General features: G+C 42.6%; 1 protein-coding gene across 1 annotated transcript; it reads right to left on the bottom strand.

The window, feature by feature from the left end:
• Window positions 1–7,133: 7,133 nt before the first annotated feature.
• Window positions 7,134–23,341, bottom strand: GNA12 (G protein subunit alpha 12). Its single transcript, XM_089476785.1, has 4 exons — window positions 22,342–23,341; window positions 15,155–15,370; window positions 10,073–10,123; window positions 7,134–8,956 (listed from the first exon to the last, which is right to left on the bottom strand). Exons 1-4 carry the CDS (start codon window positions 22,669–22,671, stop codon window positions 8,387–8,389), a joined length of 1,167 nt encoding a protein of 388 aa, XP_089332911.1. The 5' UTR covers window positions 22,672–23,341; the 3' UTR covers window positions 7,134–8,386.
• Between the last annotated feature and the right edge of the window lie 762 nt (window positions 23,342–24,103).

Genomic DNA, 24,103 nt, shown 5'->3' with positions numbered 1-24,103 from the left:
TGGCAGCAGATACTTGTACACCAACTCACTGCCTCCTTTCTGAGGAATCCATGAAAAGGATCCCAAGGAAACCTATAGAAAATTTGCTTAGAAGAACATTGCTTAAATTCACTGCTGTATAACACCCCAAATTAGAGATTTTGCAGAGGGCAGGACAAAAACTAAGGCTTGAGAAACAGAGAAACTCAGGCCCAGTATTCTTCACATCACATATGCATCACTAAAGTCTGCGGGCATATTATGTGTCTGTGTGTGTGCACAGAACTTCAAGTCACCTGTCAGCTTATGGCAACCCCATAAATATCAGGCTTTTCATAGGCAAGGAAGCCTCAGAGCTGGTTTTGCCAGTTCCTTCCTCTGAAATAGAGCCCACAGCACTTGGTATTCAGTAGCAGCCTCCCATCCAAGTACTAACCAAGGCTGACTCGCTTAGCTTCCAAGATCAGACAGGATCTGGTGCCTTTAGTAGGGATCACTTAAAAGGGAATACTAAGCCTACTGTACAGTGCATCTACCTTTTTAAGTTCCATTTAGAGTAGCTATGTAGAGGAGTGCATTATACATGAGTTGACTGAGGGGATAGATAAGGGATACCTGGTGCATGAATGACACAAGCTGAAAGGTGTCCATCAATGAGCAAAAACATTACCTTCCTCTCCCTTTACATCTGAAAAACAGGCAGTGAGATGGAAGCCACCCTACTGCTGCCCTCTGTGGGTTGCTTTTTCAACTGGTTTGGTCCTTTTGTGGATAACAAGCACCAAACCCAACCCCACATCCCTTTCAAAGAGCAAGCATATATAACATTTGGAAAATAGCAGGTGAATTAGAGAAAGAGGGGGACGGAGGAAGAAGAGCGAAGGTTTCAGAAGCAAACATTTAGCTAATTTTCATTTTAATCAGCAAGTGATAAAAGATGTGTCTGCGTCTCCCGGCATCAGCCCACAAAAAGTGTTTGTGGCACCCTTCCCATTGCCATGGAAACTGCGCTTCCAGAGAAGAGGGTCTATCTAGCACCTCTTTGAGCAAGAACTGGTGTGTGTGTGTGTGTGTGTGTATGTGAATGTGTGCGTGTGTGCGTGTGTTTATATATTCACATCATGCTTTTCCAGGCCTTCATCTGGCACAGGGCTGAGCACTGGAATTAGTTTTCAGTCAGCAGGTGATCTTTTCCCCATTGTGCATCAAGAGCGGCAGTGTTTTCCCTGTTTTACCTGCAGGCTGGCTTTGGGGAGCGAAGAACAAAAGAAAACCTCCAGGACGGAGAGCTGTGGATGATGGGTCTCATTGCTGATCTATATCAGTGAACAGAAGAGGATGAGGAGAGTCAACATCTGAGCATTCCTTCTTTATATCAACACAATCAAAACTGGATCTAAAGCCAGGACTTTATTCCCAGAGGTGCTAGTTTTCTGAAAGCAATTCCAAGGATGCAATTCTAGCTGTTACTACTTGGGAGGAAAAGTAGTAGAATTGCTCTTATGGTGGCGCTTTGGTATCCCCTGGGGTTTGGTTCTAGGGCCCTCCGCCCTGTAGATAACAAAATTTGTGGATGCTCAAGTGCCATTTTAAATAAATATATATATATATATATATATATGCGCAAACACACACATACACACACTTACTGTACATGACCATAGGCCGTCACAAAGAAGTACAGGCGTAATGCAAAAACTACAAATGAGATATTAAAGTATCCATTATATGCAATGGCATAATCAAATGGGGTGCCTCATATAAAATGGCAAAATCAAAGTCTGCTATTCGGGATTTATGTATTTTTGTAATATTTTCAAGCTGTGGATGCTTGAATCTATGGATAAAGAATCCGTGGATATGGAGAGCTGATTGTATTTCTAAGTATGGTTGATCCTGCGCATTTGTGGATTTGACTTTTGCAGATTTGGTTGATATGTTCCCTGTAGGAATCTCTAGGTCCTATGGTGTGTGTCTGTTGTTGGCTTCTGCCAAAGGTCATCCTGGAGGACCTAGATTCCTACAGATAACACTTCTCTGGACATTTGTAGTTCCTCCAGTACAAGTTCGTGGCCAACTTCTGGCAGATCTTGACCAAAGAATTGCCCTGGAGGACCTAGCGACTGCTAGAGAGATGTTTTCTCAGTGTTTTTCCATTTTCCATTTTCATGGGAGTCCTGTGCCCCTAACCCCAGTGAATGTGCAAGGTCCACTGTACACATATGTAGGACTGAGTATTGTGTCTCCAATCCTACCTAGTTAATCTGAGATATTTGTTACAAAAGTGGAATAAATATTAGGAAAAGGGGGTTTGACAGGGTGCCAACCAAAAGGTGCAAGCAGTCAGATGTCCATTGACCCCCAACTCCAATTCAGGGAACGTGGGCAGCCTAGACTTAGCAATGCAGCTCTGTCAAACATGATCTAAAACAGGGCTGGGAATCATGCAAACCCTCCCCAAAAGGTTACTGGACTGTAACATCCATCAGCCCTGCTGGGAACTGCCATTTGGAAGGCCACATGATTGCTTGTTTTAAAATTACAAGTTCATGAATGGAAAAGCTGAGTAACTGAAGCCTCGTCCCAAAACATGAGCAAGATGAGTACTGAACTCCAGACAAAACTATAGGATGAAGTGGGAGTTGGAGTTTGGGGCTGCTTAGAATTGCACAGAGCTCCATTGTTACTCAACACAATAGAGAAGAGACACTAGGCCCCTCATGCTCCGCTAGTGGCTCCATTCTAAATTGGGAGCCGGCCTGTTGAATTATTGCTGCGTTGCTCTGTCCCAGCTCAGGGAGGGCCTTTTAGATAGTTCTTAAACAAAGATGGGCCAAAGTTTTGAGGCAGCAATCCAATTGCAGACATCAACAATAGCACCATAAACTAGCTCCACCAGGACCCCTGCTTTTAAAGATTTCAAGCAATGGCAGATAAAGGTGGTTTCTATTCACCCATCCCGAATTAAGTTCATATTATCCGTCTAGGCTGTAAATTAATTGTGTAATGATTACTGACAGGATACTCTGAATTGGCAGCTTGTGAAAGGAAAATGTGGGGTCATTGTGTGGATCAGCAAGTGGAAGCGGCAGGCCAAAGCGGACTTCCTACATGTTACTAGCTGGCTTCCAGCTACCTATTATTATTATTATTATTATTATTATTATTAATATCCCGTCTTCCTCCCAGTACAAGGACTCAAGGCAGCTTACAAATCTAAAACAGTTCAAGTTAAAACACTATAAAACATGCAAAATACAAGTTTTAATAAAAATTAAACAATGCCAATAATTAAAAACATTACATTATTAAAAGTAAAAGGAATATCCAGAGAAACAACAGCTGTTTCAAATAAACATGGGACTGATTTTCTGTTCTCTTCCTGAAGCACCCTTCCTAATTTGGGGACTTGAGATCCGTGACCTCAAATATCCGCAGAGGGGCAACCTGCGCTACTTCCAATGAGGCTGGAATATGCACAAGCCTCTGTTTTTGTGCTGGAGGGGTACAGAATGGATCCCCCATGAAAATGGAGGGCCAACCATATATATTTCCAAGATCTTAACTTTCTCATGAAGTAGACTACTGACTACAAAATCCCATGGCGTGTTACGCCTCTGAGGTTACTATGGAACAAAAAGTGCTATCAATGTTTCTGCTGCGACGAGCTGCTACTTTTTTAGAACTGGTTAAAAGCAGCAACTAGGGGTGCCAATGCATTAACAATCCACACTCATTTTTCTCCCAAGGAGATGTGGATTGTTAATGCATACCCAGATCATTGTTCCCGTTACATTTTGGGTTCCTGAATCTCTCCAAGTCATTTTAACCCTATTGTTATTCACACATGCCATCATTTCGGGATAAAATGGAGCCGCCTCCATTCCCCTGAACGATGCAGAGCGATCTGAATCAGTTTGATAGCGTATTCATACTGCCGAAGATGCAAATCGATGTGGATCTTTAAGGAAAACTTGGGGAAAAACCCAGTATGAAATATGCTGGGTTAAGTGGGTTTTTTAGTAGCCCACCAAAGTGGACCAAGTGCATTCAGGGCGAGTATGAACACCAAGGAAAGAACCCAGAATCATAGTGTGAATGCCCCCTAAATCTACAAGGGAGCCAATACTGAAGCAACCATGAAAGTGAGACAAGATTCACCTATCTAACCAAACTCTCTATACCACCACAGCCAGAATAATCTCACCCATTCTTTCTCTTTCTCTACTTGTGTTATGTGTTTGCAGATGTTTACCACCAATTCCAGCTGCATCAATTTCTGGCAAAGGAAGAAGAGGATTTAAAATGAAAACCGGTCCTAAGGATTTTTAAGGTTCTGAGATCACTTACTGCTAACTTTGTATATTATAGCTTGCATTACAACGGCTGTTTCCGCAGACACTGTAAAGCAGAATAAGAACAAATCACGTTATAATAATAAGATTTACAAAATTCAGATATACAAAACAGTAAGGTACTGCAATTCAAAGCTATAAAGTACATTTAAGTACATTCTTTAAGGTATGTGCAAGCCCAGCTGTTTAAGGCTTGCGCTTGTATGTAGTCCGAAGGAAACACTTACTTGGCTTTTAGAAAGTTTAAATCAGACCATTTGTATGTCCAGAGCCTTACGCTAAACTAGAAGCTGCTTGAATTTGCATGTCCGAGTTATAAACAAATAGGCAAGCTGGGGGAAAAAAGATTTATAAAGAGCGTGCCAAAAGCTGCAGCGATGCCAATATGTTGTTTTAGTAAGCAGCCAAATCCTTCTTCTGGAAAGAGTCATCAAAGCACACAGGCTCTTCATTGATGGCATTTTGTTTCAATATACACAGACTGTCAGTGTTGAAGCAGCAGTGCTTGAAAATCTATAGAGAAACAAGATCCTTTCCTCCTCCACATCTCTCCCTGCAAACAATGGATTTTTGGCTCAGGACCGTAGAGGCCAGTGCATCTTTCTTCTTCTCTTCTGATTTGAACGCTGGTGATTTTCAAGCTGGCTGCGGCAAGCTAAACCTACGGGAAGCAAGCCAAGCCTCAGACAGTTTTCTAGGCTCTTGGTAGATCCTTTAATTCAGTGAGATGAATTGGTGGTAGAAGGAGCCTCAGCAGCTCCTTCACCAGTCGCCAATTCAATCACAGACGCTCAGAGGATATGGAAATTCTGTTCCGAACTGGCCAAAATTTGACTTGGATGGCAGGATCCCACTCCGGTTCTCTTCACTTAAAGTAGCGCAGCTGCTAAGATGTCATTTCTAACCATATGCTGTTGGCTGACATGTTAAAAAGACTGCTCTTCTGAACCGTCTAACTCTTATAAGCATTGCAAGGCAGGACCAGCAAATTTCATGCCAACTTGCGGCATGCAAATAGAAAGTACATGTTTTTAAGGCCTTACTCAGAAAGCATACACACACACACATATACACACATGAGAGAATGACACAGAAGGAAGCATTTCCTCCCTTTGTCCTTGGCTAAGAGCACTGAAAACACAGCATAACTCTTTGCAGCAATCTTTCTCCAGCGACCAAGAAACTCTGTGCCAATAGCTGAAGACTATTTATTTGGTATAAAATACACCGAAGTGTAAGTTCAAGGCCTCTCATATGACCGTCCTGTGTGTAACTCATTTCCTGGTTAGTCAGAATAATCACATCTAGTACTCCAACTGAAATCCTGCTCCACCTCCTAGTTGTCCTTAGGACAACATGTTCTCCAGGGTTACAATTAAAGGCAAATGGCTTGTGGCTCTGGCAAAAAAATAGGGAAGAGGGAGTAATGTTGTGCCTGCAGACTCAGTACTACTATGGTAGATTTCTTTACATTAAAAAAGGTTTTGAGTTCAAAACAAAATACTAAGTTCTAAGCACACACCGCTTGTCAAATGCTACGATGAGGCTTATCCACACAAAGCCACATGCTTTTAAGACAACTTTAAGTAATTACAATAATTTACCTTGGACTAAACGAAGAATCTTGACGTTGTTAAAACAGATTCATCCTTGACCAGACACAGATACACCTTGAGGAAGCCAAGGGTAGCAACCTTCGATTGCAATATCTAACCTAAGGACGACAACTGTGATCATTTTCAGCAGAAAGAAGGCAGCAGGAGCTGGAAAACTGGTTATTTGCATCCTGGGAGCAAGATAAACTGGCTGAAAGGGGTACTGGATGAATTTAATGTCATCTGTCTATCCAAACTTGTTGCCACTAAACATGTATTGCCAGCAAGTGACTCCCATCGCACCAAGAGAACTGGGGTTTCCTTGACAAGATTTGTCCAGAGGGTTTTCTTTTGCCTGAGAGTGTGACTTAGTGAGTTAGGATAGCCATAAATTGGAAACAACCTGCACAAAACTATAGGCATGTTCAAAGTTATGAGAATATTCTACTGGGAATGTTAAATGTTAACATCAGATAGCTATGTTCTATCATTATTTATTCCTTGAAAAATGGAAATTAAAATCCCTTTGTTAATGCAGAATTAAGACACTTAAGAGGAAAAAGCCACAAAGAATTCCAACGAACACAGCATTGACTCTAGCTGTTCAAGAGAAATGGACAGAATATCACTGAATTATATTCCTCTTCGTCCTTTAATAGGTATTTTAAACTGCAAAATTGTTTTAACACATTAGCATATACATGGCAAAGTGGCAACTTTATGTTCTTGTCTAGACACAGAGGTGGAAACGGTAAAGTCATTGGTCCTGGAAAAATTAAGTGTGTCGCTATGTTAAGTTCTCAAACGTACTGCAACCTTGAAAGGTTGAAAAGTCTGAAATCGCTCGCTGGATGTTGCACGATTACAATGGCAGTTTTCCATAGGTTACAGACAAATTTCTTCCTTGTTGCCAAAACCAAAGTTGTGCTGATTTCTGGTTTACAAAATATGCTACACACAGAGAGAGAAGCATGCATATATACATGTAACTAATCCACGCAGAGAAAAACATTCTAGGGGTTGTAAAAAGCTAAAGACTCAAGACATATATAGACTGCTGTTATCTCTAGCATTTATGTCTGGAGTGTTGCTTTTTAGTAAAGACATGATTGTCCCCAAATGGCATATACTAAAGCATTCTGGTAGTGTCCTACAATAAAGACTAAGCCCTTTATGTTTTATTACGACAAGTAGTGTACCAATGTCACAGTAAACTTTCTTATGTTTAATAGTATCCCTGAATAAAGACTATAGCACTGAAAAGGTAGGCCACTGTTTCAGTTAATACATAACTCATAGCAGGAAAAGTGTGAAATATTGTACACACAGAAAAGGCACCCAGAGTTAAATTCGACATTTCAAAATAAAAAAACAACGCAAAACAACCCACATCATTATTCACAGCCTCCTGCAAATCTACACATAATCCACGGTAAGGCAAGTTAGGAGTTGACAGTTTACAATATTTTCAATGTATATTTTATAGGCTAATAAATCCTGGCACCAAGAATTAACAATCGAAAGTAAGGTTTTTCTGTCCATAGTGAGTGCAGCTGTAAGATGGGATTCTCTAAAGCGTTTTGGCTTAGTGTTATGGGCAATCGTTGCTTAACAAAACTCGGCTAAAGAGTAGCATCAACTTGCGTATCAGAGACAGAAAACATCTACACCAAGCTGAGAAGGAGTTCAGTTCCAACTCCAGGTTTGAGGACTGGAAATGTCTTGGTAGAACATCAGGAGTGTGCTTTTTAGACTCACGTTGCACTTTACTGTGGGAGGTGAATTTCCATGATGCAATGAATACTGTACATGTAGTGCAAAGTAAAGCCTTGTCTTGCACCAACCCAGACCTTGGATTTCTGTTCTTTTTGTACAACCAGGGAAGTTCAGTTTGCAGTTCTGAAGCTGAAGAAATAATCTAAACACTGTACTGGCAAGGGATTTTGTATGCACCAAACCTGAGTATCGGTCTCAGGATTACAAGAATATATTGCAATGTATTCTCAAAACAGAAGTTATCAGTTAGGGAACTGAACACATTATTGGGTTTCTTATTTCACCAGAAAAAAACCCTAACTAGGGCGACAGGCTTTATGGCAGCAGATTTTGGCACCATTAAATAACAACATTAATTAAAAACACAAAACTTCTTTACATGATTTTCTCGAAAGCTAGGGTTCTCTTTTCGGAAGGCAGAATACAGTAACGTTATTCAGAAAAAGGCACTGCGCTTTCAACAGCCACTTTTCCAGTAGTGTTTTACTTAAGTGATTCAGTAGCTAGTTTGAGCTTTCGTAGCCCTTCTGCCTGTTGCTCTTCTGTCTGGTGTGGCTATTTTGCAGCTTTCTTGAGCCAAATAAACAGCAAGGATCTTTTTAAAAATCCAAGACAAGCACCAGAAAGGTAATAGTTGGGCCTATGGCTAGGCTAGGCTGCAAACGAGAAGTGAGTTTTCCTTCACTGCAACATAATATCTTTAAGGTTCTCCTGAAGGATCGTATCCTTCACGGCATGAAACACAAAGCGGATGTTTTCAGTGTCTATGGCTGTGGTGAAATGATGGAAGAGGGGCTTACTGCGATTCCGCCTCTTCCGGTCAAAACACTGCACCAGGTAACGCTGAACATCCTCCAGACGGTGCGGGTCGCCTTTGAAGTCTGAGAAATGTTTCTTAATGCTGACGTTCTTCACCTTTTCCACAAGAAGGTCCATTTTGTTAAGGAACAGGATGATGGAGACGTTAAAAAAGAGCTTGTTGTTAACAATGGTCTCAAAGATGTTCATGGATTCAACTAGTCTATTTGTGCGCCTATCTTCCATAAGGACCTGGTCATATTCGCTCGAGGAGACCATGAACAATATAGATGTTATCCCATCAAAGCACTGAAACCACTTCTGGCGCTGAGACCTCTGTCCACCCACATCTACCATTTTGAAAGGAATCTTCTTGATGACGAAGTCATGCTCCACAATCCCCTTGGTAGCTTTTCTAGCCAGCAAGATGTCTTGCTTACTGGGGAAATAGTTCTGCAAAAAGAGATGGGAAGTAGGGAGAAATCAAGTGTCAACATGGATCAACAGCTGGCTCCAGAGAGCCAGAGGCAAAATGCATTATGGCAAAGTATAGGTGAGAGAGAAGAAACTAAAGATCAATCCAATGTGCTTAGCTGCAGACCAAGGATTCAGTTTATGGCAAAATAAATCATATGACCCATTTGCTACACAGAAGTAGCTCACTCTCATTCAAGCTATTTGCACACTCCATGAACCAAACCCCAGACCAATTCAATTTGGAGGTATCTAAAAGGTTTACAAGCCTTCTTAGTATCACAAACATATCCTTTGAAGTCTTGTATAGCAGCCTTGCAACATGAGCAATAAAATCTGGCATTTCTGATAAGCTAAGTCTTGTAAGTTTCGCTGCTGCAGGTACCAGGCAAGTTTCACTGCCACTGCGAACGGGTGAGGTATGTCCGAAAGTTTGCATAACTATTAGAGCAAGAAGGTATACTTCTCTTCCTGTACTAAGCGCATTTTCTAGACAACCTCTGGGTCCAGAAGAAAACAACACACCCAATTACCAACAAAACAATAGTACTATGGAGGTCTAGTGTATTTTAAAAAGTGACCATGGAATAATGTTTTAGCAAACATAGATTCCACCCAATGTCTGTATGTGACTATATATGTCTGAGTTGATGACAGATTCATGCAATTCAGAAAACATTTAGAATTACTCAGTGGCCCATATTTATATTGCTTACCCGGCTCTGTCACACAAACATCCTTTTTATTCTAACACTTTCAATATGCCTTTCCCATACTATATAACATGTTTTTTTGGGGGGAGGGAACAGATTTTCCCAACAAAGTAGAGGAAACTGGGATTAATTAAAAACAGTGGGAGACAGTAAGCAGTTTTTAATTCTGCTAAGATTTCATCTGCATTTTCTACATTTGTACAAATGTTCAAGTCTCTGATTTTTTTTTGGTCTCCTGCTGAATACTGCCATTACCCTCTAATTGAACATCTGAATCTCTTTCATGGTCATACAATGTAAGGATAGGAGAGAAATCACACAAAAAGGTACAGGAGCCATTAAAGCAGATCGGGTGAGGAACAGGGAAAGAGTCGAATCTTACCATTTGGCCGATCCGGTCCAGATTATCCAGGAAGTATTTCACTGATTCACCCTGTTGAGAGAAGAGGATGTGTGTGGCTTAATACTATTTCTGGAGTACATGTTCAAAGCCAAAACTATTTTTAAAACAAAAAGGGTGTATTTGTTCATCTGACATGACCAGAATACGCAGTTGGAGTTCTGAACCAAAAAATTGCTATTGCAGTAGCGACACAAGGAAAAAAACTATTCCATATGCAATCTTCCTAATTAAATCAGAAGGCAAGTATTATGCTGGCCTTGGTCCTTGACACCTAACTGACACTAGTATTCCTGGACTGTTGGCCAAGGTGGCTGGGGCTTTTGGGAGCTGAAGTCCCAAACACCCGGAGGACCAACGTTTGGGAATCACTGCTCTGCATCAAAGCTTGCAGGACTTAACTGGAGTGTCCATTACTGTTGTTTTAGTGCTTGCATCCTGCCCTTAGATCTCTAGATATAGGCTGGCAAATAAACATTTAAATACACAAGAAAGAAATACACCAACTTATTATCTCCTATGATGTGTTATTTTGGGGGGAGGTATAGTTCTACAAAACATACATATTGTTTTTAACCTTGTTTCTTAATGTGTACACATTAGAGAACCTGGAGCCTACCTTAGAAAAAGTAATGCACTGAAATATTATCAGCATCATAAAGAACAACAACAACGGGGGTGCCTCAAGGAAATTATAACCCAGTCGGTGTGGGCTGTGCAATTAAATGACACAAGGGCTTTCTTTCATCATCATCATCTGTGCAGGTGTTTATTTTTCCCCTAGGCCTAGAGGGAAAACAATTCCTGTGCAATAGAATATGAAGCAATATAATCTCACACATCTCTGAACAGGTTAGTTTAGCATCAGAGACAAGTATAAATATAGCTGCACATACTAGGGCAGGCTATAAATCACTTCACTTCCATTCTAAAATGATGATAATGATAATGATGATGATGATGAGCCTTCACATTGTTTCCAAATTAGGGCATCCTAATTTGCATCTACTCTCAAACTCTCAATTTCATGATCAGAGAATCATGCTGGAGGACCTACAAATGCCTAGGGAAGTGTTTTCTCTAGTAACTTCCAGATTCTCCAACACAACTCTATGGTCAACCTCCGGCAGAATTGCGCTGGAGGATTTAGAGATGCCTAGCGAGGACATATCAATCAAAACCGCAAATCATCAAATCCGCAAAAGTCAAAGTTGCAAATGTGGAGGAACAACTGCAATCTTAGAAATGTTTTCATCTGTCTCTAATACTAAGCAAATTATAACAAAGCCCCAAGACTATATTGTTATTATTTGGCTCAGTTTCCAACAGCAATCTTACTTTGCTATACGAAGTGTAATGCTCTCATTAACATTCCTGTTCTTACTACCCAAAGAGTTAACAGAAAAACGTGGATGATTCATTTTAGCCCTGTATGCCTCCGCTCTAATGCTGTATATCCTCCTCTGAGTCAGTTTTGGCAACTGGGGCCACAAGGGAGGTGCTCTTCCCATTGTGAAGCAGCAGCAGCAGCAGCAGTGAGTCATTCCGCATCTGGGAACTGGACAGGACAGCAAGACCAACAGTAGGCTTGAAAGAAGCCAGGTCCCACATTTCAACATTAGTCTGAACTTTGTATCTTGGGGTTTTTGTGTACTGCTGGCCTACATTCTTACTGGGCTGGTCTTGGAAGGCAGAGTATGGGGACATTTGTGTCATCTTCATGAAGGCACACAATAACAAAGGAAAATTAAATCTTGCTAGGTGGGGAATATGTTATCCCAACTAGTACAGGATGAATCCCTATTCCCCGATTTGCCTTCCAAGTGACTGGAAATATTTCCGTCTTCTCTGGATTGAATTCCAATTGGTTTGCTATCACCGATTCCATTCTTGATACTAAGGTTTAGAACTGCTTCCTTTTCATTTTGTTGCTGAGACAGAAGCAAACAGTCAAATCGATTATAGTGTTGTTTTAGAAGCAGCAAACAAGGAAGTAAATGATCAACCGATCTTTCAGAATGGCAAAGCCATGTTTTTTTATTAGGGTTGTCATGAATCTAGTATCCCTTGCTGAATTACGTATCTCCTCTTTTAAACGACTGAAAACAGTTTTGAGTTCCATGCCATGAAAAATGCAGGCTACAAATTAAATAAATAAAATACAATATTTGTACAGTGCAGCAACTTGTGGCAGGAAAATATTCACTGCTCCTCAACACAGATCAGATGTCCCTTAAAAATGACACTGAAAAATGTCATCTTGGCAGCATCCAAGACTGCCACACTTCTTCTGCTGCACTAACAGTGTGGCTAGAAAGGAATCACTGGTAACTAGGCCTCCATAATAAAACATGTTGCATAAGGCAACCTATTATGTGCACTTTCTTTCCTGTAAGAAGTTTTCTAAGCTTATTTGCCAGACTTAAATGAATAAATGGAGCTCAGTTGAGCGATTCTTTGGTTGATGCGGTAGGGCAAGCTCCCCTCTCAGGACACAGACTGACAGTTTGTTCAGGAGTAAGGCCAAATGAAGCACAGATCGGCCACAGTCTAAATGGCAGAAATCAGTGTTGCAAACAGAGGAGACATTTGAAAGGTGCCACTAATTTGCTACTAAAAGCAATGCTTTCCATCTTTTCAGAGACAACTCCTTGATGGGTGTTTCTGGAAGCTGTTCACACTCACACACAGAGTCAATTACACAGTTACTTCACATAGCCTCTTCATTCAATATAGTCGCAAGTGAGAGGGATAAAAAGATTATTAACTAGCTGAAAATGAAGGCACAATATTACAAATGCCATGACAGCATAGCTGCCCTCGGTCTAGAAATATCCCCATTTGGGGATGAAGTCTCTTCTCTTGCCTGAATGGCTCCTATTCCCATTCCTGGCAGAAACGGCACTCTCTAATCAATGTTCTTCATTCCTCATATTTCTGAGGCACATCTACAAATTGGCTATCCATAACAATTACAGGTTTGTTGAGGTTTGCCAGATGAATCCATGACCAGTCATGCATAAGCCGTTTCATCCAAAGCCAAGACCTTCCCACTGGACTGAGCTTTATCTGCAAACATCAGAGGTTTTTTCTCTGCCAGACTGAAAAAAGCGCAGACGACGCGAGTGATTTTACCACTGTTTGGTACTGGCTCAGCAAGAGTTGGATCTGCGGTTTCCTCCCACATTTCTCACATCATGTGCCAACACTTCCTAATGGGGACGGGCAGACTGTTCACAAACCTATGCATTAGTTAAACTTTATGTAGAGCATCTGAATCTCAAGGGAGTCAAATGCTCTGAAGCACAGCTGCAGTTTTTTAATACACTGTTAGGAGTGCTTCTTGCTTGGGAGGATAAAATGTGTTGCGTGCATTATATCCAACAATAAATTGTTGTCTTAGCACTAATAAGAAGTTTTGCCCTCTTATTTTTCCACCCCTCTCCAATTTTTGGACCACTCTCCTTGCCAGGACAATACAGCAAATTCCCTTCATTTGCAAAAAGCTAAAAAATGTGTTAGGTATGGCTGTCTGGAATCATCCAATATCCTTAAACTGGAGCATATGTCTTAACCATGGGATAACTGGACTATCAGTGATTTGAAAAAGTCAGAGGACTTTCACCAAAAGGAGACATCTGAACTTGTGTCCAAAGTTATAACTGGGAATACATGTGTTCCCAGGCTGCACTTTCCCCACCATTTCTTTAAATCCAATACCATCCACCAAACATACATCATGAATGCTCCTAACAAAACATATAACATTAGGACATAAAAATAGCACTCCAGACAAAGCAAGTATATTCTGATATATTGGTATATTTTAATATATGTATATAATACATAGCTCTCAGGCATACATTCAGGGAGTGCTTTGTACCATTGGACATCAGGCAGCACCTCAATGTTAGATGTATTTAAGCCCAAACGGCACACTGACAAAGACCTGCTGCTTCCTTATCATTTGTGGCTATGACATTGGCTCTCTCTTTTCTTCTCAGAGGCTCATGACAAATACTTGCTCTCATTGTAGACTGGGCAAGTGGTATCATTTTTGCTCTAAGTAGGAAGGAGGCAGCTTTTGCTTGATTCCTCTTTTCTGTGGGCCATTATAAGGGAAGACATCTAGGATCTGGAAATTCATCCTCAACATAAAATATGGCAATTACAACTCTAGCAGCTGCCAAAAGACAGGTTCATCCCCAATTTTGGGGAAAAGGCAGAATATAAATCACAAATCAACAACATGGAGGAAGAGACAATGATGACAAGAGAAGTCCCCCAGAATCCTGAATGTCCCCATTTCTGAAAGCCTCCCCCCAAGATTTATAGGCCATCCCAGGAGAGATGTGTAGTCATGAAGAACCATTGTGCTAAGGATTACAAAATAATTCTGGCGACAACATGGGGAAGTAAGCATTTCCATTCAGAATACCAGCTTATCAACTCTTTCTGTAGTTTGGGTTATGGCAGAAGAAGTTCAAAAATACTCCTTTTTGAACAAACAGACAGAAAAATATGGGTGCTGGAGACAGTCGCCTTCTGATTACAAAAGGATTCTTATTCTGCGGCTATTCATGCCTCCCGTCAGGAAAGGGACAGGAACCTGACAATGTAGCTAGCATACACAATGAGGCTTTTGTCACACAATGACTGGCTTGCATAAAAGAGACATTGGGACTTACCAAGGGACACAGATGGGAGGAAGCCGGTTCGTGTGCTCCAGGGGAGAAAGGAGGAATCAGAGGGAATACTACTGTATTACAGAATCCACCCACAGAGTCCACAAAGACCCAAGGCTCCACACAAGGATTGACAGACAGAGCTTTGATACATCAGGTGCAAAGAGAATGAGCAAATACTAGTAAACAGTAGTCAACTAAAATAAGCTTTAAGCTACCAAGCAAAAATCAAATTACACAGCACTTTACATAACCTGTGTGTTGCTATTCTTGGCTTTAGATGGGCAAAAGTAAGTATATTCCAAGTCAGATCCATGGCCCTGGAGACGTTTTTAAATAGCAATTCCCAATTTTGGCTGACACTGTTTCACATACTCACCAGCTGATATTCACTTCTGCGGCTAAAAGCCTCCTTGATGCCAGAATCCTTCCATAGGCCAGTCAAGGCAGGCACATAGAGCTGGAACAGAGAGGGCTCAATGGGCATCCCAGCTTTATTTTCAAAGGCCATCAGAAACATCCCATGCTTCTCGTTCTCTGTGTATTGCCAAGGGATGCCTAGTTTGTCCCGTGCATCAACTAGAACCCTGCAGCCCTAAAAAAAGAAGGAGCAAATATATTTAGCGACATTCAAATAAAAGGCTACTATATAGATTTGGGGTAGAATATGAAACCTACTGGGCGACTTTGGGCAAGTCACACTCTTTCGGCCTCAGGGGAAGGCCATGGCAAGCATCTTCTGAACAAATGCAAAGAAAACCGCATGACAGGGTTTGCTTAGGGGCACCGTAAGTCGGGAATGACTAGAAGGCACGCAACAACAACAACAACAACTTAATATTTAAATATTTGAAGAGTATTTAACCACAGTCAAGTCAAGAAACCCATCCTCCTCCATGCAAGTGGCGGCCTGGCTGCCAGGGCAAAGCATCTAATGCCCTGCGTCTTTCTCTTTTCTCTACCATCCATATCCCCTTCCTTTCCCATATGTCTAGATGTTCTGTGTTCTCATATTGGCCATTTTTCAACTGCTGGCATCTCTGAACAGGACTAATTCTATACACAAACATCCACAATGTTTGAAGCAATGTTGCCTGCGCAGGTTGCAAGTGCTCTGGAGTCGCAGTTGCTACCAATTCCTTAGCTTTACTGTGGGAAGCAAATTCATCCATGATATTGAAACCAACATTTAAACATTCAAGATACTTATAGAATCATTTTAAAAGTTGTGTGCTGTTACAGAAATAGCACATTCATTATGGACTCCCAATATGCCACCCTAAGTATGTAGGACCATTCACGCTGTTTCCATTATGTCTTATTGAAAAAGTAGTACTTCCCGTTTATGCTGATACGCTCAGTTAATATCTATATTTGTTTACTCTCCCTCTTTCTACAGAAGCTTGAGTTAAAGTAAACCTAAATGTCACATACTCACAGTTAAAGGAAACTTGAACAATCAAAGTATATCCCATGGACTGTCATGATCACAACAAAGCAGCAAAAACAACATGGCCTTGATACAAGTTTTAGCAAGAAAAGATCAGGATCTCTATGTACAGAAAAAGCTCTCAAGAGATAGCAACCGAACTGTTCTGGGAAAAGGCTGTGGATGTAGCCTCTCCAATACAAAGACGCTAATTAATAATGTGTCCGAGTAACTTTTATCAAGCTGGCTTCTTCCAGTGAGTTTCCCTAATGTAAACACTGAGCTGTCTTCCATGGCTATTACTTCATCTCCATACAATGTAATCCTTCAGGCAAACAGTTCAAAGACCATGCCCTCGGTGCAAAGCACAGAGTACAACTGCGGCTTTAAAGGCTGTTTTCCACTTCAGAGTCAGTCAAAAGGTAAATGGCACAGATGAACATTTTTTTGCTGCCAGAGTATTTTAAAGGAGGCGAATTCTATCCCTTCTCTGCTGTATTTAAGTTTCCGTTCTGGATGAAACAGATCGCTGTATCTGGAATGAAATATCACAAACTATATGCACACTGTAGCTTTACTACAGGCATAGACCAGCCTTGCAAGACAAGGCTCCAAAACACACTGCAGAAAGAATCCAGTTTGAGACGCCTTGATCTGCCCTGGCTCAATGCAAGGGAATTCTGGGATTTGTAGTTCTCAGTCAGAGAGCTCTAGTGCCATAAAAAACTACACTTCCCAGGATTTCCCGACACTGAGCCAAGGCAGCTAAAGAGGTTTTGGACTGGATTATCTCTGCAGTGTGTTTTGGACCTAGGAGAAACGAACATTTGAAACACAGGTTGCACTGCTTCCGATTTTTATTCAGCTTCCATAATAATCGTACTGAGCTCAAAAGCAGGCAAAGATGGGGCTGGGAAGACTGAGGCCCCACCGTGTCAACCGTGGCCACCGCTGTCTGCCATTTTGCGCCTCAAATTGGACAGCAAACGTATCCTCTAAGCCTGCAAGCCTGCCCTGACCTTTCCCCTGCTTCGGCTCCAGAGCCTGATGTTCTTTCAACTCATCCTCTTGCTTCATTTTGGCCACCTTCTGCTTGTAACCTCTCAGGATCACACAGCGGCTGCCCTTGTCTCAAAGACTCTGGGAAACAAGAGCATCATCGCGTCTTGTTAGAACCATAACAAAACACCAATGGATCTGAGGAAGTAGACTGAAGTCTAGGAAAGCCCATGCTGCCCACTTCTTTCTTTCAGGGAGTCTCAAAGGTGCTACAAGATCTCTCTGCGTACTAACTCTACAGACTAACATGGCTATGCCTTTTAATTTCCTTAAGCATTTGTCTTGCGGCATTAATCCTTATATAATGGCTGCATTCCACATCCAACCCATTCTTCAGAATTCTTTCAAGCAAATAAAGACATGTATCCCCTTCCAGGTGTCATTTTCCTTTTAAGAGAAACAAAGGATTGGGGATGTTCTTCCTTCATTAACTAAAATGCCATCGGCTGCCTCTAAGGAGGACAGGTTTTCAAGATGTTAAGCAGAGCATCCATAGTCTTCTGTGGGTTTTCAGGCTCTGGGGCCATGCTCTAGAAGAGTGTATTCCTGATGTTTCGCTTGCATCTGTGGCTGGCATCTTCAGAGAATGTGTTCTCTGAATACATTCTCTCACAGAACTACAAATCCCAGAGAATGTAGTCTCTGACGATGCCAGCCACAGATGCTGGGCAAACGTCAGGAATAAGCCCTTCTAGGACATGGCCACAGAGACCGAAAAACCCACAAAGAACTATGAATGCAGGCCATGAAAGCCTTCGACTTCAAAGAGCATCCTAAACTTCCTACTGAAGATACCAAACAGGAAGAAAACACTGAGCGTTCAAGACCAACCTCTTGCCCGTCCCAATCCAGCTTGTCTGGGTTCAGTTCTAGCTTGGATGCATTTTTGCACCCCAATGACATCCCTGCAGAACGCCTCCCTGGGATCCCATGGAAGAAGAGAAGTAGTACTCCATGTCGGCCACCTTCTGTTACATTAAGCCCCAGGTATCCTAAAAACTTCATACAGAGTGGAGTGGGTGGTGCAGGTCATATTCCAGAAGAAGGCACTGGCAAAACCACCTCTCAGTATTCCTTGCCTAAGAAAACCCTATGTGTTTCATGGAGAAACCATAAATCAACAGGTGACTTGAAGCCACACAAACACACAGCGATCATGACATGATGGTTAAAGAGTATGTCACGGCACATGAGATGTATTACCTGGTACAAGCTTAAAATCCTTCTCTCTAATGGCACAGCAGAGAAAATAATGAAGTTAAAATTGTCCCTTTAGGGGCCCATCCCACATCCTTCATTATACGTCGCTTCTATTATTTACGAGTCGCTTCTGCACATTATGCACCTTGAACTTAGAGAATTAAGAGTGCTTTACACAGATCCACCTATTTCATCATTTATCCCCAGGTTAGCAGTGTAAACATCAAGATTACTGAAGAACAGACACGCGGAGAAAAGAAGCGGCACTTTACTTCGCCTACGGAAACTTAATCCACCGACTTAACCAGAAAACCTGTGTTTTTGTAGCTGCACTTACGCCCGCAATCTATAAGGCGACTTTCTGGCTCCGAGTAAATCCAGAGAAAGGGAGAAAAAGACTTAGAAAGTTGTCTTGACGCAACGACAGTGAAGGACTTGGGTCAAAATGACTGCAGACGTTGCACTGGAACGGATCAGAGCACAACATTATTTGGCCTTAGCAACTCTATAATGTATAACCTTTTATTATTTATAATACTCTAAATAAATATATAACCCCATTTGAAAAACCTACACTGAAGCTTGCTTAATACGCAAACCCATAGTTAGACTGTGCGTATTTACTTAAGCCAAAGCAAGACTGATGTTTGGGAAGCCTATCCCATAAATGCTAGGAAAAAATACAAGCCTAACCACGGCCTGCGCTGGATGGAAAAGCAAATGTTGGATTGGAGAGCTTCCTTTCCTTCCCTGTAAAGAACGATTATAAGGGGGGGAAACACAAAAGCAAGATGTCAAAGGCGTTTCGGCACAAAAGGTAAACAACCGCGGCGTTGGCTTTTGCAGAAAAGGATCAGATGGATGTTTTCCTGCGTTCTTGCATAAGTTTCTCAACAGGAGCTGGGCTAGAATGAATCTGCAAATCTTGTGTTGTGTTGACTCCCTAAAAAAACACTCTTTCCGACGCCAGTTTTCTGGAATCTGTTTGCTTCCAACATTCAGGCTTATAGTCTTGGTACCATGGAAAATATGGATGGATTCCTGCTGTTCCTTAAAACAGGTTTCTAGCCCTGAGGGCCAGAGAGCAAGAAGAGGAAAACAAGTCTGTGCAGTTACTAGGGTGTGTATATCCTGCTTGGCTCCCTGCTCCTCCAACGCCACACTTCTTCTCTTTAGTGATCAATGTGCATTCGGTGGGACTCTAACCTAGTCCTCATGGGATCCACTGTGATCCTCTCACACTTTGCTCAATGCAACATAACACTGGTATGCGCTGCTACTTCATTTGCCCCACAACCATCTTTTTGCACTGATCTCTCCTCCAATCCATGTCACTTGATGTCTGGCTCCACTCCTCCTACCTTACAGGCGATTGTAAGGATTAATTGGACGTATATGAAGCATTTATCTGATAGCAGAGGAAAAACAGCGTTCAGTAAACAGTGCAGTAGCCTTATCTTTCATAGGCTTTATCCAGTTTATGCATATACAATTAGCCATAATTGCAACCCACTTTTCTACGTTCCTATTCAAAGCAGTTTACAATTCCACCTCTTCACAACTGGATGTGCAACTCTCGCCCTTTCCCACCTTATAGTATGGCTATACACACTATGATTAGTGTAAAACACATATGAATGTGAAGCATATATATGTTCCTTTCCCCTCCCAGTCAATGTACAGTAAACATTATGATTCGACAACCAGCCCTCACATAATGACACACCAATGGTGCTTTTGCCCAGCCATCCAGGCTTATGAAGCCTTATCACTGCTGTATATTTGAAGGTTGTAAGCTGCCCCGGTTGTGTTGCACAAAGATTATTATCATCATCATCATCATCATCATCATCTCTGCTGTCTACCTTTTTGGCCATAAACCTTCACCACTAGCCTAAGAATGATGGGAGTTACAGTACCAAAAACCCTGAAGGGCCACAAATGCCCACTCCTTTGTCATTCTTGCCTCCTTGCAGGGTTTCTTGTAAAGAGAAACAAAGTGGTTAGGACCTGGATTTAGTCCAATAACAAACCAAGCCAGATCAATAGGGGTTAACATAGGCCCAAAACACACTGCAGAAATAACCCAGTTTGAGACTGCTTTAACTGCCCTGGCTCAGTGCTAGGGAATCCTGGGAACTGTAGTTTACTGTGGCACTAGTACTCTTTCTGAGAGAGAAGGCTAAATGTCTCACAAAACTACAGTTCCCAGGATTCCTTAGCATTGAGTCAGGGCTTTAAAGCGCTCTCAAACTGGATCATTTCTGTTTTGGACTTTAGTCTCCTCTAAAAGCAAGACTGTGCCCTATTTTAACAGGATACTGACTATAGACTTATCAGAGAAGTTAACTTGTGAATGAAGACTAGTGAAAGGAGATAGAAAAGAAGACTTTTTATTGATATCATATGGAAGCCCTTTGTAACTTTTATGTATGAAAGTAATCTTGACTTAAAACTACCGAATGACCCACTTTGAGACCAGGCTTTAACAGCCCTGGTTCAGTGCTAGTGCATCCTGGGAACTGTAATTTATTGTGTGATGTCAGAGTTCTCTGACAGAGAAGGCGAAATGCCTCACAGAACTACAGTTCCCAGGGTTCCCTAGCCTTGAGCCAGGGCAGTTGAAGTGGTCTCAGGCTGGATGGTTTCTGCAGTCATTTCAGGTAGAAATAAAGCAACGAATACTGTAGGAGCGGAGGATTTCTGCAGTGTGTTTTTTGGAGGATGTACAGTACTAAAACAAATGACAGTACACTCCTCCCTCCGCCTTTGCGGCTTTGATTATTGACGGGTTTTATTAATATGTTCTCTCTAGGAATACCTAGGTCCTCCGGTTCAACTCTATGGCCAACCTTAACCAAAAGATGTACTGAAAGACCTAGAGATTCCTAGAGAGGACACTGCATTAGGCCTTTGTAGCTCCTCCAGCGCAACTCTATGGTCAGGGTCTGTTCTACGTTGACCACAGAGTTGCCCTGGAGGACCTAGAGGCTCCTAGAGAGGTGTCCTCTCAGATCCCCACATTCCCGGGGATCCTGTGCCCCTAAACCCAGAGAATGGGGAGGGACAAGTGTACTTGCCCTTAGGGAAACTATACCTGTCCATAGAGAAGCATTGAAGAATTCTTGCCCATAGGAAAACACTGCAGAATGTTTGCTCTTTGGGGAATGTCTGCCTTAGAGATTCATTGTGGAATACTGGCCCATAGGGAATCATAGGGAATACTTGCCCATAGGGAAACCATACTTGCCCATAGAGAAATATTGGAGAACATGTGTCCATAGGGAAACATTGGAGATTGCTTGCCCATAGAGATTCATTGGGGAATCCTAGCCCATAGAGAATAATAATAATACAATTTATTTATATACCACTATTCCATTCGATCACAGCGGTGTACAACAATTCATAGGGAATACTTGCCCATAAGGAATCATAGGGGAATCTTTGCCCATAGAGATGCATTGGGGAATACTTGCCCATAGGGAATCATTGGGGAATCTTTGCCCATAGGGAAACCATACTTGCCTATAGAGAATCTTAGGGAATACTTGCCCATAGAGAGATATAGAATACTTGCCCATAGGAAAAGATAGAAGAAGACTTGTCCATAGGGAATCATTGGGGAATACTTGCTCATAGGGAATCATTGAGAGCTACATGAAGGTATTCCCCAATGGTTCCCTATGGGCAAATATGGCTTTCCTATGGGCAAGCCCTGCCACTCGTTTCAGTACCTCCCTGTTTCCATTTCTATTACTGAGATGTTAAGTCTGTTTTTTAAACCTGTAACCCGCCTGGGTCCCTTTCCCTGGGAGAAAGGCGGCGCACAGGGCCGAAGGGCAGTCAGCAGGAGGAGAGAAGCGGAGGCTGCAGACCTTGAGGATGTTCTCGTAGATGGTGGCCCTGAACTCGAGGAGGGCCTTCTGGTCGAACTCCCTGCCGTGGATGATGCGCATCTGCTTGAGGAAGGTGGACTTGCCGCTCTCTCCGGCGCCCAGCAGCAGGATCTTGACCAGGCGCCGGACGGAGCGGCGCTCGCGGGCCAAAAGCGCGTCGATCTCGCGGCTCCGGCGCCGGGCCTCTCGCTCCGCCGCCCGGCTCCGCTCCTTGCCTTCGCGGGAGGCAGCCTGCGCCGGGGAGCCCTCGCCTCCTCCTCCTCCGGCAGACAAGAGGCACCGGCTGAGGGTCCTCACCACCCCGGACATGGCGGCGGCGGCGGCGGAGGAGGCCCAGGGGCGTCGGGCATCGGCCGCCACCGCCTCAGAGAAGGTGGGAGGGAGGGAGGAAGGAAGGACGGCCCTCTCCGTCGACGACGCTAGGGGCCTGGACCGCCCAGCTCTCTTCCTCGAGAGGACCAGGAACGCCTCCGCTTCACTTTTTACCTCAGCGTTTACCTCAGGAAAGGCTCCGAACCCTCTCTGACGACGCTAGGAGCCAATCCTGCCCATATTCCCTTCCTTACAGAGGACGAGGAGGGCCTCCGCTTCACTCTTTACCTCAGGAAACGCTCCAGACACTTTCGGTACCTCAGGTTTTACCTCAGAAAATCCATCTCTTCCTCACAAGGATCACTTTTTACCTCAGAAAACGCTCCAGACCCTCTCTGGACCTCAGTTTTTACCTCAGAAAACACCCATATTCCCTTCCTCACAGGACTCTTTACCTCAGAAAACACCCATATTCCCTTCCTCACAGGACGAGGAGGGCCTTCGCTTCACTTTTTACCTCAGATTTTACCTCAGAAAACGCTTCTCTTTCCCCTCCCCCCCCTTAGAACTCAAGTGGGCGGGAAAGGCGGAGGGGTTATAGAGGTGCGTCTCTGCGCCTGCGCAGGAGGGGTCCCCCCTCAACAGTCTTTTCCCCTCAGAAATGAGAAAGGAGGAGAAAGAGGAAGAGTTTCTCTTCGCACACCCTTTCTTTTACTCCCTGTCCCGCCCACCCGTCCTTGTTTCTCAAACGCTATTGGGCGACAGAGATGTCACTCAAGCCATCTCGACCTCTCCGTTTGGGTGAAAGGGTTTGGAAGCGGGACAAAGCGGGGAAAGGGGCGGGGTTAGGCTGTCAAAGTGGTCAGTAGGAACAAGGCGACTCTTCCAAAGGAGGGAGGGAGCCACGCCCCCTCCAGGAAGACGGTGGGCGGGGTTTTCCCATACTGAGAATGGAGTGACGTAACCAGGCGAAGAAAAATTTGTGAATGAAAACAGGAAGAGGGCGGGGCTTAGAGAAGCGTGGGTTTCTATGCCTCTTTGGATGCCTCTGCGCTTTGCAAATAATGCAGTTTTGATACCGCTTTAAACTGCCATTTTTTATTTAAATATGTTATATTTTAATTCTTAACTATTTTAACTCCCTAAATTGTTTTAAATTTTTAATATATATCTATACATATTAATATTCTTACACTGTTTTTAATTGTATTGTTTTATACATATTGTTAGCCACCTTGAGTCCCTATGTTACTATTATATTATAATATATATATATATATATATATATATAAGCATTAAAACAATTTATATATATATATATATATATATATATATATTGTGAGCCGCCTTGGGTCCCTTTTGGGGAGAAAGGCGGCCTAAAAATAAATACATAAATAAATGCATAAATAAATAAATCGTGGGGTTTGTA

This window comes from Sceloporus occidentalis, unplaced genomic scaffold, assembly GCF_023333645.1.
Source record: "Sceloporus occidentalis isolate IW3139 unplaced genomic scaffold, rSceOcc1.0.p SCAF_10, whole genome shotgun sequence".
NCBI classification, from domain to species: Eukaryota; Metazoa; Chordata; class Lepidosauria; order Squamata; family Phrynosomatidae; genus Sceloporus; species Sceloporus occidentalis.
Note: the sequence above shows the minus strand (reverse complement) of the source record. Positions and strands in the feature narration are given on the sequence as shown.